The sequence below is a fragment of the Thunnus maccoyii genome, chromosome 23 (assembly GCF_910596095.1).
Source record: "Thunnus maccoyii chromosome 23, fThuMac1.1, whole genome shotgun sequence".
Classification (NCBI taxonomy): Eukaryota; Metazoa; Chordata; class Actinopteri; order Scombriformes; family Scombridae; genus Thunnus; species Thunnus maccoyii.
Window position 1 is genome coordinate 19016444 of NC_056555.1, and position 17082 is coordinate 19033525.

The 17082-nt window shown below is 39.0% G+C and overlaps 2 protein-coding genes across 4 annotated transcripts in view; one reads left to right on the forward strand and one right to left on the reverse strand.

Annotated features, from left to right (window-relative positions):
• Positions 1-17082, reverse strand: part of tnnt2c (troponin T2c, cardiac) — an 83169-nt gene that overhangs the window by 43140 nt on the left and 22947 nt on the right. For 2 of the 3 annotated variants that reach the window (XR_006093889.1, XR_006093892.1), the window contains exon 2: positions 12781-12888. The gene's annotated coding sequence lies outside the window, so the exon portion shown is untranslated. Of the gene's footprint in view, positions 1-2809; positions 2883-12780; positions 12889-17082 lie in introns of those variants that run through there. The other variant, XR_006093891.1, reaches the window with a different exon arrangement.
• syt10 (synaptotagmin X) lies at positions 1275-12874 on the forward strand. Its single transcript, XM_042403202.1, has 7 exons — positions 1275-1696; positions 2440-2833; positions 5319-5880; positions 8288-8408; positions 8750-8921; positions 11156-11285; positions 12788-12874. The coding sequence occupies exons 1-7, from the start codon at positions 1510-1512 to the stop codon at positions 12857-12859; spliced, it is 1638 nt and encodes a 545-aa protein (XP_042259136.1). The 5' UTR covers positions 1275-1509; the 3' UTR covers positions 12860-12874.

Genomic DNA, 17082 nt, shown 5'->3' on the forward strand with positions numbered 1-17082 from the left:
CGCCCCTCCTTCAACTGACATGGAGTATAAGGTAAGTAATAGAAATAACCAGTGAAAATAGGCTCAGTAAGGATTGTGCTGCTGCAGTGGAAGCAACAATCTTAACAGTGACAACAGGTCCTTGAACTTTTTTTACTTTCTCTTGTCCAGCGTCCTCATTTTTAAAAAGTAACCTAGAATAACTACATCAGCAGTATTATTCAGCCCATTTGCTATGTAAATGAAATTATAACAGGTTCCATTTATATATTTATAAGTGATATCAGCGTATTAATCAAGAATGATTCTTTGGTCATATGCATGTCTCTGTGGTTATAGGATCCAAAAAAAATAATTAGATATTCAACCATCAAAGATGAAGAGTTCTTTCAGTTACCACAAGCTGCGAGCAATCACTCTTTATAAGCCTCAAGTGAGCCAAAAGGTATAACTGTGTTTTTAAAAAAAAACTGATTTCAGAGAGATAAGTTATGATTTTCATTTTCAGACTTAATAATTTAGACAGATTACAGCTGTCCTTGACACGTTGCTGAGCTGTACTGAAGATCACTTTTTCAGGTGTTTTATAGCATAACTAACTGGCAGGTCAGGCGATAGTGAGTTTTGATCTACTAGGGGAAACTGGCACATTTCAATAAAACATTCAACTATCCCTGACTTCTCCAACTACATACTGTAACTATTTAAACTGAGTAATGTATAATATAACATACTGTATATACATTAAATAAATTACAATACCTTCAATTTTTAAAGGAAATGTGCAAATATTTGTTTAAAAATATATGTGACTTATTATGAGCAATACTGATGTAGACACAGCTAGCATGAATAATACATTCAATGTACATAAAAATATCATATATGTGTATACAATGTATATATAATTTTCCTTATTTTTCCCACAAGCTGAATGCATTTCACAAGTGTTTGTAACTTTTCTATGACACCTGTTACAACCTGCCGGTGCATCATGGACAGTCAGGAACAACACTGCAGCTGTAATCACGTGGCTGCACGTGGAGGACCAGATGCCCTCAGTGACAAAAAGGTATCATGAAGTATTTAGCACATCTACTTATATACTCCATCCATTCATCATCTTACATTCTTCAGGGTCACAGGGGACAAAGACCTGTTGGCGGTACTTTGGAGGAATGGAGTCTACAGTACAAACCAGCATAGGTTGGATGAAAGGCGGGGACACAGACAGGTCGCCAGTCCCTCACGGGGAACTCTACAGTCATTAGTAGAAAAAGTAATCATTACCACAATCAGCCAACCAGCAGGACTCAGTAGCTCGCTCACTCACAAACCGGTGCGCATCGCTATTGGACGCAGCGAGGGTTGGGCTCCAGCACTCAGCCGCCTGTTATTCAAACGCAGGGAGCGCGTCTGGCCACTCGCTTCTCGTTGCGCACTGGATATGGATCAGGACGCAGCGCGCCTCCCCGCTGTCTCCCGAGGACAGGCTGCACTCTGCGGCGCATAAAATAAAAAGGTGCCCAAATGAACCGCCGCCCTCCCGGCTCCTCCGGCGTCCAATGGATTAACAGGAGAGACATGAGTGTCCGGACAGAGGACAGCATCACCTTGTGCCAAAGGGCTCTCCAAATCATTACGGAACTTTGTCTTACGGGGCACGTAGACCGGGAGAAATGTTCGGATATATTTCCCCTGGAGAGCACCATACCAGGTAAAGGTCACGCAGGTAAATGGAATAAAGTCATTATTTTCTTTCCCTTATTCCCATAATTAGACACTTTTCTCTGTTTCCTTGAAATCGAGTAGTTGCAGCGTTTAGGGGGGAAAAAAAAGAAAAACTAAACTTCAGCTCTGAGCTTTTTTAACTTTATTACAACGTTTAGTTGAATGTCTTTTAGCGTATTTAACTGCTATGAAAGTGTTGATCTACCTGTTACGCATCTTGCTGCAGCTCAGTCCAGACTGATGAAATAGCAACAGGTGGAAAAACAACCGAGGTGGGCATCTGTCTGAGGAGAAGATTAGTCTTCTTTTCTCTCATCTTTCTTTCCTTTTTCCACTTTCCACATCTTGGACATGCATTTAATATCAATATGATTAACCAATTTTAAAAAAATGCATTTATTAAGCTTTCTTCCTTATGATATACAGTTAGAGTAAACTTTGTAGGCTATTTAAATATCAGTTTGTAAATATCAGCTCCAAATGATTTTTCCTCTTCAGGCAGTGAGCTTGAAGCAGTGACTGAGGTTTTCTGTGACTTTATATTGTCCTGCTTTATTAAACAGGTGCATATGCTGCCCCCTCTTTCTTACAGCTTGCTTTCTCTCCTTTTTTCTCTTTCTCCCTTGCATGTTTGTCTGTCGTATTTGTCCCTCGCTTGCTTCTCCTTTCCTTTTTATGTGTTTTTCCTTCTCTGTCTTCCTTTATGGTTCTCTCCATGGTTACATGTAGACATCTCTATTAGTCTCCTTGCTGTGGTCGTGGGTTTCTGTGGCCTCGCCCTGTTGGTAGTCTCTCTCTTTGTCTTTTGGAAGCTGTGCTGGCCCATTTGGAGGAGCAAGGCTCTCTCAGCCCACACCGAAAATGGCCTGCATGTCGGTTTCCCCGAGGCGCCTCCACCCAACTCCCCACCGGTCAACGAGTGTAAAGTGGCAGAGGTGGAAAAGAAGTACCCTCCAGAAGTGAAGGTGAACGGACGGAGCTCTGTCAAGCTCCTGGAGGCGGCCATGAAGATCAGCCAGACGTCCCCAGACATCCCCGCCGAGGTCCAGACAGCGCTGAGGGAGAAGCTCAGCCAGCAGGCTAAAATCCAGAGGCAGACCACCGAGCCAACATCCTCCTCCAGGTACCTTGTATGAACCCACTGCAGTCACACAACCCCTCCCAGTCTGCCCCTGCATTGAGGACATAATAACACGACAATCTTGTCATACACAAGTATCTGGTGCTTACAATTATAGTACAATACTAACATTTTTGAGCCCACACAATGCAAAAACTATCCTGACAGTTCGTGACAGTGCGTGGCCACTGTCCTCGAGGTAATTTGGCACATGTCATGCAGAGCATCAAGGACTGGCCGGTGACCTTGAAACGCTGTTGCACATGTTGAATTGTCTGTCTCTTGCTCTTACTGGCCAGAAAAAAAAAATAAAAAAATCGACTCCTGTAGGCTCATCAGCCAGGGCCATGACATGTCTCCTTTGCTTCAGTTCAAACCCTATAATCACTTGCATGTGTGAGTCAAGCTGCCATGGTAACGGCGGGAAGCAACCCTAGTAATTAAACAATCAGCTCTTGCTTCTCTTTGTTTTCCAGGACTGTGTTTAAAGTAGAAGGTCCATAATTAGCATTGCTGTGGGGTGGGAGCTGTCATGGTGGAAGGCTGGCTTCTGGTGAGACGCACCAGGCAGCTGCGCTCAGTTTCTCAGAGGAAGCCGTTATTGACACTTGCTTTGGTTTGTCGTTTGGCTCGTTAATTATATTCTATTGAGGTCTTCATGAATTAAACACCCACCATGGATGTAGTAAGGCCAGGTTAAAGACTATAACGCCTACTTTCTCGATCTCTCCACCTACTCTTTTGACAGTGATTCACATTTTTTACTGATTATTTCCTTTTTTTGAAATATAAAAAGCCAGAAATACCTACAACATACAATAAAGTCTTAGCTCAAGCCCAAATACCATTTTAGGACCAATATTGTTTGGAGAAGTATGTCAATTACAACAGTAATTAATATACAATAAAGTAGATATTACAACCAGATTGTGTTCACTGCTGTGTTGTCTTGTTTTTAAGGTTTATTAATGTTTAGTTGCAGGAAATGTAGGTCTTTCTAATGTTTTTCTATTAGCTGTGTGTACTAACAGGCCAAAAAACAATTACTTGTATTATCCATGAATCTGTCTCAATTAATTGTTTGGTGAATAAAATCCCAATGTCCTAGGGCCCGATGTGACATCTTCAGGTAGTTTTTTAGTCGACCAACAGTCCAAAACCTGAAGATGTGCAGTTTACTAAAATCTAAGACAACTCAAAGCAACAAATTGTCACATTTGAGAAGCTGAAACCAGCAAATATTTGACATTCTTGCTTGATGTAGTTGTAGTTAAATGATTAATTGATTATCAAAAAAGTTGAATAAGTACTCTTCGTACCATGTACTGTTCAGTTTTTTTGAAATATTGTGAGCATGTTGGCACCAGTTTTTGAAAACTGCAAAAACTTTCAGAATTTAAGGAGAAAGGAGAAGACAGAAGACGTCATTGAACCAACATTTCCTCCCAAGTCAGAGTCAATGAAAACATTATTGAAAATTAAAATAACAGACTGTAAAATTTGGGATAAAAGTTGATATCACAAGGTGAATAGTTAATGCTATTCTCTTTTCAGATAGTATTCAATGTGTTTTTTGTGTGTTTTAGTTGTATTTCTGACAATTGCATTGCAATACTTGAGTGTAGTGTTTAATTTTCAGCTGTGCTTCCTGTGCCATGTCATTTGTGCCATGGCTGACAGATCGCTGTGATTGTCTTTCTGTCAGAAAGGAGGATGGCTAGTTGCTAGGTGACAAGATTGGCGAGTCAAACACAGCCATGGTTTTCTCAAAAAGATAGCAACTTCACAGAAATTTGCTGCATTCAGGTATTTTGTGTAGAAGGATAAATACAAATGATGGAGACTTATTTTCATTGTAAAAAGTCATGGTCAGTGGTGGCAAAAATCTTTTCAAATAAAAAAGTCAGACTTGTGATTTTACATCCTGCTACTTTGAGGGTGGAACCAGTTGTTCAGCAAGAACAGTGTGTTAGATTTGAAGCATTAAAGTTGTCTTGATTCTAAGAAAATTAAACCACGTAATGGGGCTCAAAATGATATTGTATGGATACAAAATGATTGGCTACGTTATTGTGAACATTTTAAGCTATCATTTTGTTATAATGATATTTTTCATAATGTGCACTGAATGTATTGAAAGCTACAGTATGCTTGAAAAATAATTACTGGCAAGTGTTGTTTTGTCCTGTAGGGGGAGCTGCAGCCCCTTTGGATTGCTAATTTGCCAGTGTGTGTAAATAATCTCATCTCTACACTCCTCTATACTAGAATCTCATGCTTCTAAAGACAAACTGAAGACTACTCTGAGCTACTGTACCAGACTGTAATATGTCAAAACATGTTGCATGAGCTCCACATTATTATGCATCATGCTTTTGTAGAGGTTCCTCTCTCCTGACAAACCATTAGCACCCACCATAACAAAGCCACTCATGCATAACACTGACACTTGAGACATTTACCAGATGCCCTCTACCCTTTTCAACAGGCACAATTCATTCCGGCGCCACCTGCCTCGTCAGATGAATGTCACCAGCATTGACTTCAGTATGGACACAGTTCCCCTTCGACAGTCCTCTACAGTAAGCATCGGAAGAATAAAACCCGAACTCTACAAGCAGAAGTCTGTGGACTCAGAGGACGAGGCCAAAGAACCCGTGGAGACTTGCGGAAAGCTCAGCTTCTCCCTGCGTTATGACTACGAGGATCAGGCTTTGGTGGTGAGAATCCTCAAGGCCTTGGACCTCCCTGCCAAAGACTTCACGGGCACCTCTGACCCGTATGTGAAGATCTACCTGCTGCCCGAGAGGAAGAAGAAGTTCCAGACGCGTGTCCACCGCAAGAATCTGAACCCCATGTTTGATGAGACCTTCTGTTTCCCCGTGGCGTACGATGAGATTTGCAACCGCAAGCTGCACTTCAGCGTCTACGACTTTGACCGCTTCACCAGCCACGATATGATTGGCGAGGTGGTTGTGGACAACCTCTTTGAACTCTCTGATCTTTCCAGGGAGGCGGTGGTGTGGAAGGATATTCACGCAGCAACGACGGTGAGTTGGCGTCCACACTAGCGCACTGCCAAATCCTCAAATTGGTGAATATTGTTGCGATGAGAGCAATGTTGCACCAGACTTCTGTCACTGAGGGTAGTGAATGGAAACTACTGTTTTTAGAAAGGTCTGACCATGAAGCATCGCACTGAATCACTTCTGAGAGCCTGAATTCATCAACACCGCTTCTCAAAAGCGGCAGGTGGAACACATTGCATAATTCAAATGCTTTGGGAAATGCATTTCATCAGCCAAACTCCCACACACACATTTTCCAGAAACTGATGGTTACTCTACAGACGTAAATATAGCAAGGAGAATAAAATTACCCAATTGTCAGATATATAAATGGTTTTATTTGACAGCAGCAATATGCTCTCAGTATTTACACAAACAAGACATACAGTTATAATGTCATGTAAACAGTGTGTCTTCATATGAACGCTTTCTGAAAATAACATGGTAATTTAGAGCAGAATGCAGTTTACTCCTACATTAACACTTATCACAATTTACTCAAGAGCCTCAGCTTGATTCATGAGTGTTTTCAGTGTAAGAAACACTGAGCCATTGTCTTCAGGATCACATTAGCTTCTGTAGGCCAAATTAGTGGCTAAAGAAGAACCATATATTCAGTTTTGTACATATGCTAACTACACGTTATTCTCCATTTCTTATCTTATTTAATGCTGTTCCTTAAAAGCACTAGGCATTAGGATTGTCAAAGTTTATTTGTTAATCTGCATGTTTAAAAAGGATAATACATTATTGTTTTCGATAGCATCAAATGTGTTTACCTGTTCACCTGACCAAGCACCTGCACCTGACATGCACAATGAGGCTTTGTGGGTATTTTTTAAGGATTAGAAAGAGATAATTGTGCAAAACGAGGTCACATTCTGCTGTGTCCTCTATACTCAGTAGCCTAAATTCTTACTTGCAAGAGTTTAATGACCATAATGTCCAGGCCACATTGTTACTTCCACCATGGGGATTATTTTTTTTTGTTTCATTTGCTTTTTAGTAGAAAAGTTCACAAATTCATCAACAGATTTTAATGAAGTTTAATTTGGTTGAAAGTTTCACAGAACAAGTGTTGAACAGGAGGTTTTTTTTAATGCAGATCCAGTTCTAGTCAGAGTTTTATGATTTTTTTTAAAACAGATTTTGTAACATTGTGTTTTGTAACAACCATTTTTTTCGAGAACCACTTACTTCAAGTGGGAGTTCAACAAGCAATATGAACCACACAAAGGTGCTTTTGTGTGATGTTTAGGTCAGTTTCTACTACAATAAATAAGCAATGAACCTGCAAAATCAGGAAATGACAGTGTGCATCGGGCAACATTTGTATGCAACTTGTGCTAACCTACCTAGAATGTAAACAATGTGTTCATGGTAATGAAAAGGTGAGTTTTTTTGGTTGCTTTTGGTTTTAAACTAATCCAGGAGAAAAAGAGAAAAACTAAAGCTGCAGAAGATTCAAAATATCATAAAAGTGCATGATCTCTGGTTTTTCAAGTCAAATATACCAAAAGAGGCAGAGTCATTCTACTCTGAAGATTATTTTTACCTGTTATCCTCAATGTGCAGGCCATAGATTAAACTGTAAACCTCCTCCTGCATAGATACACCTGAGGCTTTTTTAGTTTTTAAAACTCTTTGGACTAAAACTTGAAATTAAGTGTTGGATGCATCCAGACCTCCGGGGATTTTTTGAAATATTTATGTGTGTGAGCTTTTAAGGCCCATGCAGTGTTGTGAACTATGATTTTATGTGCTGCCGTGCAGATTTCAACAACAACGGGTGCACATAAAATCATAGTTCACAACACTGAAAACAAACTTCGATAGATCTTTCCAGGCTTTCAGTTTCTCTACACTCCAACACAAAGCCCATGTTGATCCAACGGCTTCATAACATAAAAGGTTAACCTCAACCCAGCTGACTAGCTAAAGAAAATACAGGGGGAAAAAAAGTGCAGTCATGTGGCTTTTAGTAAATGTGTCTCTGGAGTATCGCCTCTTGACTAGCAGTGCTTTTGTAAAACATCTGATTGACACACGAAAGCGCATACAAAGCAGTCACCTCTGAATGCTTTTGAGTTTTAATATTCTCTAGGAGTTATGTGTTAACTCTAACATTTGCTAAATTGGCCTGCTGGCTAGCAAAGAAAGCCAAAACTTCTAGCTATTAAAAACCTAGTGGCTATAGTGCATTTAAGGAGATTAATAACAACCTGCCAAGCCATGCCAATTAAATGGTCTTTTCCAGCTGACAAAACACAACCTCCTTTAATTACTAACCTGTTCAGTCCCCTGCATTGGCATTTTGATGCCACATAATGTGTTCAAAGAAATTCCAAATGGACAAAATGTACTTATTCTGTTGTCCTTTTCCCTCCAGGAGAGTGTTGACCTGGGAGAGATCATGTACTCGTTGTGCTACCTCCCCACAGCAGGGAGAATGACCCTAACAGTCATCAAATGCAGAAACCTCAAAGCCATGGACATCACAGGCTCTTCAGGTAACCTTGACAGCAAATAAGATGCGGCTCACATCAAAAGCGCAAACTGAGCCATAAATCAAACTTAGTTGAGACCAGACAGCAGGTGGCCACTTAGAATGGAAATGGGGGAGAAGAGAAATAGGGAGGCCAGTGAGAAACAGATTATTAAAAGTGTTACCTTCTGTCAGAATAAGGCGATACACAACAGTGCTTACATTTTAAAAGTAAATCACCTGTAAAAGTATCTTTAGATATAGTAGGGCTTTTGCACATCCACATTTATCCAATTTCATTACATTTTTTAACATATGTGCAAATGACCAGATTGTCTGAAATGACAGTGAACACGTGTCTCCCAGATCCATATGTGAAGGTTTACCTGATATGTGATGGACGGCGGTTAAAGAAACGAAAAACAACCACCAAGAAGAGCACACTTAATCCATCGTACAACGAGGCCATCATCTTCGACATCCCTCCGGAAAACGTGGAACAAGTCAGTCTGACCATCATGGTGATGGATTATGATCGGTGAGTGAAGCTGTCTTTACACAGTTCATGTTAACGGCTACATGCTTTATGCCATGAATAAAAGTCGACAGAAAAGCTTAGGAATTGGTGTAATCATGAGTGTGCCAAAAGCACTCCAAAACAGAGACCGATAATCACAATTTATTAGAGTGCTTTTAGAAGGTGTGTGTTAGGTGACATGGAGCGGGTGAACCCAAATGCAGGATACCGTAGGCAGAGCAAGGTTGAAGAATAACTTCTTTATTCTAGGTTCGGGTGCTGGCAAAGTAAAACTGAACTGAACAAACAGAGCAGAACAAAGGATCCAACCATACTAAACTGAAAGCCAGGACTTAAATAGAGACTAAACTGACGAGGGGATGAAGTGCAGGTGGAACAGGAGAACAGGAAAGGAGCTGATAGGCTGGGGAAGCGAGGAGGGCAGGGCTAACAAGACTAATGCAGGGCAGGTGTGGAGGGAAAGAGGCTAGGGACACAGGAGGAAAAACACAGGGTACATCCCAAATCTCTTATTTAATATTTCCTCGCTCCTTGCTTGAGCTTGAAGTTGTTCTCCGCCATTTTAAAGGCCGTCTCAAGTCTCTTATGTCTGCTCTGAGGAGCGAGGAGCTAGGAGGGATCTCAGATTAGCTATGAGTGAGGATACACAGAGTAGCCTTCACGGAAGTTTTTTACCGGCCGACACGCCCTCTTATTGGATAGCAGTTATCGATTGGAAGCTGCAGCTGATTGGACTGATCTGAAACATGACAACATCATTGTAGTTTCATACTGTATACCAGAGTGAAGACAGATAACAGAATTTTTTGTTTTCTGATTCACCTTTTAGTTAAAAATCTGTATTAATTGTTGGTCTGAACAACAAAAGAACAATAAACAACTTTCTTCATTTATTAGACAAATTTTTCTTTTTATGATCTGTTATTTCCCCCGTTAACTTTTATTATGGATAAAATTAAAGTCAGGGAGAGTCTGTTTGTCAGCAAGAAACACAGTTGAAACACATTTATATTTTACATAATTTATCGTCATTTCCATTCAGTCACATGTGAGGCTGAAAATTCCTTTTTCCCTGAAACATTTAGCCAAATAAATAGTGTTCAAACTACAACCTGACCATGTTCTGACTTATTAAATAATGAATTCATTATCAGGGCATCAATAAATAATGAATAAATAATATAAACGCATTCTGCCAGTAGAAATGGTTCATGTGCCTCTGAGCAGGACACAGGACACAGTATAATTACAGAATGCAGGTTTTTATTCATGTGCAGGTGTTTGTCAACAGGCTGCAGAGAGAAAACAGCTGCTCAGGCAGGGATAACTGTATGTCTTTATTAGTATTAGCACAGTGCACATGTGCAGACACAAACTCCATCAGAAGTCGCTACAGCTGTTAAAGCCGACTGACAGATGATCCAGCGGTGATCAGCCGCCGCCGTAATCAGAAACAGACGTTGCTTCGCATGACGCTTCAGAGGAAAGGACGTCTCATGTCTCTAAAAACATATTTCCTCGTTTTTCCTCTCTCCTCGCATCGTTTCCGTGCGTCTCTCCGTGCATCCACGGTGGAAGGGACTAAGACGCAAGGAAAAGATGCAAGTGAGGGCAGTTTAACAGACTTGGGTTGCACCAAAACCAAAAACCCAGAAACAAAGTCCTCTCTTCAACACGTCACACCAACATTTCAGACCTCCGAACATACAAGTGAAACCAACACAAAGAACGATAAAAATCCGACAGACCGACACTGCCGAATCACCTCAGCATGTTAGATATTTACAGAACATCCACCTTCTGTCCACTTACAGATTCCCCTTAAATCTATCCATGAATATCGATACAGAACAGATCCATAAACACATTTATGGCAATGTAAGAGCACAACACAGGGTTAAACAGTCAGTTCATCTTAATATTCAAAGAAACTGTCCTTCTCCCACTCAGTCCACAGGGAAAAAACATGAGGGTCTCTGGTGGACTGGTGGATAATGGCAGCTAAAGAACTTAGAGCCAGACTGGAACAGAACTATAACTGTGTGTAATAAGCTTAGTTGACTCTCTGATTGTTTGGACTTGACCTAAATGTACTCGCTAGCTTGTTTTTGAGACATTTAATGCATCTCAAATCGGTAAAATATGCATTTATTTCCAAGTCACGTCTTTGTGTCTGTTCCAGGACTACCAGAAGCATCACTACCGTATGTGTGTGTGTGTTTTCCCTCTAACAGGGTCGGACACAATGAGGTGATTGGTGTGTGTCACGCTGGGCCAGACGCTGAGGGTCTTGGACGAGATCATTGGAACGAAATGTTGGCTTACCCACGGAAGCCCATCACACACTGGCACGCTCTGGGAGAGGTACAGAGACTTCTTTTATCCTAGACTCTGTTTTCCTTTCTTAAAGAAACCACATTTACAGAGATTTCTAGAAGCCTCCTACATGTGACAATGTCCAGAACAGATGCTGTTCTGATCAGGGTAACATGTCACATTGTTTTTGAATGCGATCGCAGCTCTGTCTACATGCGCCTTCATGTCCTGTCATGTCTTTGAAGAGGACATTATCTTTGTATTTAGGTTTCTTTTTAAAAAGATCAAAACGAATTGTAACACAATAAGCAGATGTTTTGTTTTTCTCTTGATTTACTATGACTAAAAGCATTTTCAGTACTGTCATCACCCAGAACAATAACTTTTTTGATGCACAGGAAGACACAAGTCCATGTTAAAATTAAATTAAACCAAATTCCTATCATAAAAAGTCTGGTTTTCTGTAAAATCACCAAAAACACTGAGTCCTGAAGGGTTATTCTGAGAATATATTGGCCACCTTACCAAAATTCAAATGAAAAAAAAAATCTACTGTAATTTAATCTCTACTCATTCAATAGAGAGGTAACAAATGTGCTTTTGTGGGGGAAACAGCTAGCCCAGCTTTGTTAAAAGTGCTTTCCAACAACTACAAAACTGCCAACATGATGCACAATATTAAAGTGAGACATCCAGTGGTTCAATGAGCTGTTAGCTTTGGACACATTGGAGCTTTTTCTGCACTAAACTTAAAAGTCTCCACATAGAAATTTCCAGCTTCGTGCACTTTTGCATCTCTGAACAAAATCCAGCTGACTCTTGGATGTATTGCTGACTAGTTACAATGTGTAAATAAGTTGCTGGAAGGCTTTTTTTTTTCTTTTGACAAAGGCTAACTGTTTCACTCCAGTTAATGTAACTTCATATTTTACATGTTATCAATGTTTCTTCCTCTTTTGCCACACCCAATCCTCACCTGACGCATAGGAAAATACAGGTGATTACCCATTTTCAGAGGTAAAACAACTTTATATGCTTTGGTTAAAACTGTGATCATAGGCAAAACAGTGTAAACCCTATTAACCACTTGTCCAAATGATTTCAACTTCAGCTATGGTTTGGACATAGCTGTCACAAACACTTAGACAACCTTTGAGATAGCAAAAGTCTGACTTGGTGTTTTATTGGTAATATTACTTATTATTAGTATGATGGTTCTATTATCAGGGGTGATTGGTGCTGTGGGAACATATCAGTGAGTGAACACCAATGCACACATCTGCTTGTGAGGTTGATAGTGTCATGTGTGAGGACTTGATCCTATCAATGTGTAACTATGACATAAAGAAAACGCTAAAGAAAAGACCCCTCTCATTAAACTTGGATCTGGCCCTGCTAGATGCTGTAAACTCCTCATGAGATCTGATGAAACCTTTTTGCCGATGATCACAGTACATCCTGAGGACTAGTAGAGACATACCTGCTTAGTTACCAAACATGGACAGCATACTCCTATAATGTCTTATGTTTTGTAATATTTTACCTTACAGTGGCCTGGAAGAGCAGCAAGCTTTGAGAGTCAAGGTTCGTGTCCTTCGCCCAAACCTCCACAGACACCCTGATGATCACAGGTAGAGTGATGACATCACCTCTGTAAGAAAACAGACTTTTGTTTTGTTTGGCTCAGAAGTTGTGTCGCCTATGAGTCTCTCGTGAGCATGTTGTGTGAAAATGAAATTCATTCCGACATGTTTCTTATATGTTCATAAAAAAAAAATCGAAATTGTTTTTATTCATTTGTTTAAACTGGAGTTCTTCAAGCGCTCTACAGAGCTGGCTATGCAGCACACACTGTCATTCAATTTCAAGAGTTTGTTTGTCATATATATATATATGCTTTGAAATTCTCAGAAATGCTTTATTTACCAAACATTTACACAGACCACATGAATGGTAAGCCTCACTGCAAGACGTCCTTGGTGACTTACTTGCAGCAGTATCAACCTTTTCAATGTTTTGAGCAACATTTCTCTGGCCCAAGAGCTCTTTAGTGAGTCACCGTTTTACCTTGAAATGACACAAAGTTAAAGGGCTATGCTGCTCTGTGGCATGAAAACATTTTAAAGATTTTTTTTGTGGCTTTTTATGCCTTTATTTGAGGGTCAGTGTAGCGAGATAGGGAGTGGGGGGGAGAGAGAGAAGGGTGTGATATGCAGAGCTGGGAATCGAACTGGGGACGTTGCGGTTGTATGGTATATATCTGAACCATTAGGCCACCAGGGCGCCCCGGTATGAAAACATTTACTTGATAAAAAAAACAGTCAATAGATCCAGTCAGTCATGATCCAGGTTTTTATTGTAGAATGCAGGTAACTGAGTTTCTACAAGGGCTTGGTTAATGTCTCAGAAAATTCATAACTGTCACAGGTGTGTAAAGCCAGCTATTAACCTGCCATTCTTATCTGCAGATATTAGAAAAGACAGATTTAGAGAAACTGTAGCAGATACATGTAGCAAACATATGTATAGAAAGATAAACACTCAAATCAAAGTGTATTTAAAATAACTTTACAATAAATTTGTTTCCAAACACCTGGCTGAACCTCGCAAAACTTTAAAAAATATCAATGTCATGTTTATTTTTGTACACATCAGATTGATTTCAGCACATTATTGCAAAGCAGCATATATAAAATTAGACTCTCTTATTACTATTGTAATGTAAATATAATTAAACTGTTTACTCTGCAAATGTCAATCATGTTGAAACTAAAAAGTGAAGTAACACTTATAAACAGTGACACATTGGTTGACGGCTTAGTTTAACTGTATAAATTGGTTGTAAAAAGATAAAGGGAGGATCTTTATGTAGAGGATATCAGTAGATTAACCAACTATGTTGTTTTAAATTTATGCATGTGACAGTGATTCAGAAAAAAGGATTCAAAAGGTCTTCAATCCAAAGTGACCATTTGCTAAACCCCTCCACTGAACAGCGATTGTCCAATCATAAAGCTTAACAACAGTACTAATGCACATCAGGCCTTTCAAGCTCATTGACTGTATATAAATATGGACATCATAACGATGGAAGTATTAAAAGAGCTGGATACCGGACCGAAAATGGCTGAGGGGCTTGTCAAACAAGCAAGATGGCGGCTTCTGGAAAAGGAGATATTTTGACTTCACTTTTGCATAGCGGTAGGAAGTGGAGACACGTCGTTCATGTTTATATACAGTCAATGGTCAAGCTTTGGATGCCTCCACATGTTAAAGCGGTGTGCATGGTGCTGGGGTGAGAGCAATACTCTGTATATAAGAGTTTGAATAGTAGTTTTTTTTCTTTTTTACCCTGTCCAAAACCAAAAATACCAGAGTAAAAGCACAAGAAATGGATTTAACGGTGCGTTTTCTGGCTTAATGTAGTCTTACATTATATTATGGAGTTACAGTTGATGTTTTAAAAAAAACAAAGACAAAATCCTGATTCTAGGATAATATTAGCTGTTCAGTCCTGCTCTATTGGATGAGGGGATGTTTACACTCCAGTAACCCCTGACCTGAGCCTCTTAAATCATTGACCGGAAACAGTTTGAAAATACAAACAATAAAGCATAAATCAAACCTCTTGCTTGCTTGTCCAAGTATGTGAGCAAAGCAGCTAAACAGTTTATTATATTAGAATTTAACAGTTGGATCTTAGATTTTTCTTCATCATGCTTATACCAGGTCTAACAAGCTCTATATTGCAGTACCAGAACAATGCAATGTCTCCTACATAGATCGCTAACGTTTTGCCTGTGACATGTTTCTTCAGCCTCAGTCTTTATATATTGGATGTAGCCATCAAGTGCATCTTTAAGACCCCTTTACAGGGTTCTCATTTTGAAACAAGTCATCTTGAAACATAAAAAGTGAGCTGGAGACTGCGTTTTTAGCCAACTCATGACGTTAACGTTAGCTTGTTTAGCTAGCTAGCAACAGTTGTCATTTCATCCAACGAAATAGCCTGTCATTGGCTAGAAATGAGAAATTTTGTCTACCACTGTCTAAAATCAAGGACCCATTGGTTTGAGAATTACTATAAATTTTATATTATAAATTAAAAAAATAAATCTTTATTTAATTTCATGTTTTCCACTATGAGGTTTTGCTAACAATCTCTCACCAACAAACATATATAATAATACCTTGATGTATAAGATAGTATATACGATCCTAGGATGGTGTCAGGCTAACATGACACATTAGTACATTCACATACACAAGACAAGACACAAGACACATGTACATTCATATCACATTCATTCATCTTACACATAACACATATACCTCTCATCCCACCGCCCTACCGTCAACAAAACATAAGTCTTATAGAGAATTACTACAAATTTCAAGCCGCAATTTTGACAGATTTAGCAACGGTAACTAAGGAAGTACAGGGCTTAGCAAGCGGCCAATTGGCCAAACAACATCAAAAACATTATAGTAATAAAAATCATGATCAAATATTTACATACACATAAAGAATTGGAAGAAAAAAGCCAAACTTTATTGTACACCAACTTTTCCTGGCCAGTTACAAATACAGGGAATTATAATTTACACAAACATTTACAAAACGTATATATATTTTTACGTTAAGCCATATGAAATTAAGTTCAATGCACCTAACAGAACACTGATTTAGCTTCTCCTTATGTCAGTAATAAGAAACTAATAAAAAACCAACATAGCAAATAGAAAAAAGGCTATGTACTGTTATCTAACTTGCACATAAATATAATAATGCTTTTTCTTCTGCGCTGCCCTTAATATTAAAAATAAATATTTTTACTTTGTAGCATGCCTCTCACCACTTTAAAAAACAGACTTACTAAGGCAAAATGTAAGTAATTAATATGTTAGAGTATTTCAATTTTCAAACTTTGTGTTTACATTTGTAAAGTATACTTGTGTATGGCACTGTTTGTATATTCAAAAGTGAAATTCAAGAAGTTGTCGTAAACTTATGGAAATAGAGACATCACAATGTATTTCTATTGTTTGGTGATAATTTGAACAGCTCAGACTTGTAATAGAGTGAGAGTTATACACGTTCTTTATTGTTGTGAACAATTAGTAAAACTGGAAAACCCAGTGAAGCCAACTCTACCTTATCAAGATATTGATGTTTAGGAGTTTAGAGCTTTGAGCTGTAATTGTTTGCATATTGGTTGAATCTATATTGAGCAAGAACAACTGCAACTACTGTCATGATGTGTACAGTTTGTGATAACTTTTGTAACAATTTAAAGTAAACATTTGGAATATAATTTATTGTATCTGTTTCATATGTATTTTAACAAAATAAATAAAAAAAATGAAGAGTCACAACGTGTCTCTCTTTGTTTGGGAAGGCAGAATGATTATTTTAGCTTATTTTATTTAGCTTCTCTAACTTAATGGGTTTTGTCATAGAGGTTTTTTATCATCTGTCATAAAAGCTGGGGTTTCTGTCCACACTCCCAAGTTAAATGGATATCTACAATTGCACCAGAAAGTAAAATTTTAGGCGTTTTTATACGAGATCAAGTGAGGATGACTTTGTTAGCATTCACCAACAAAAACAATTTACTGCATGGAGGTATTGCAGCTTTGCATCATTTGACCAAACCTCCAAAACAGCACCGGTCTCTGAAGCCAATTTGACATAGTAGCCAAACCGTGTAATTACAATGTCATGTGACACTATTAGGCCTAAAAAGACTTTTTCACATATACTTACATTGTGAAAGAGACGTGTAAATCAGCAGATACATTTTTTGAGCACAATTCCCGCAACATGACATTTCACTATCAGAAT

Coding starts and splice junctions, on each gene's coding strand:
- syt10 (XM_042403202.1), top strand. CDS start 1,510: ATGAACCGCCGCCCTCCCGGCTCCTCCGGCGTCCAATGGATTAACAGG. Junction 2,834..5,318: donor GAGCCAACATCCTCCTCCAG/GTACCTTGTATG, acceptor CCTTTTCAACAG/GCACAATTCATTCCGGCGCC. Junction 5,881..8,287: donor ATATTCACGCAGCAACGACG/GTGAGTTGGCGT, acceptor TTTTCCCTCCAG/GAGAGTGTTGACCTGGGAGA.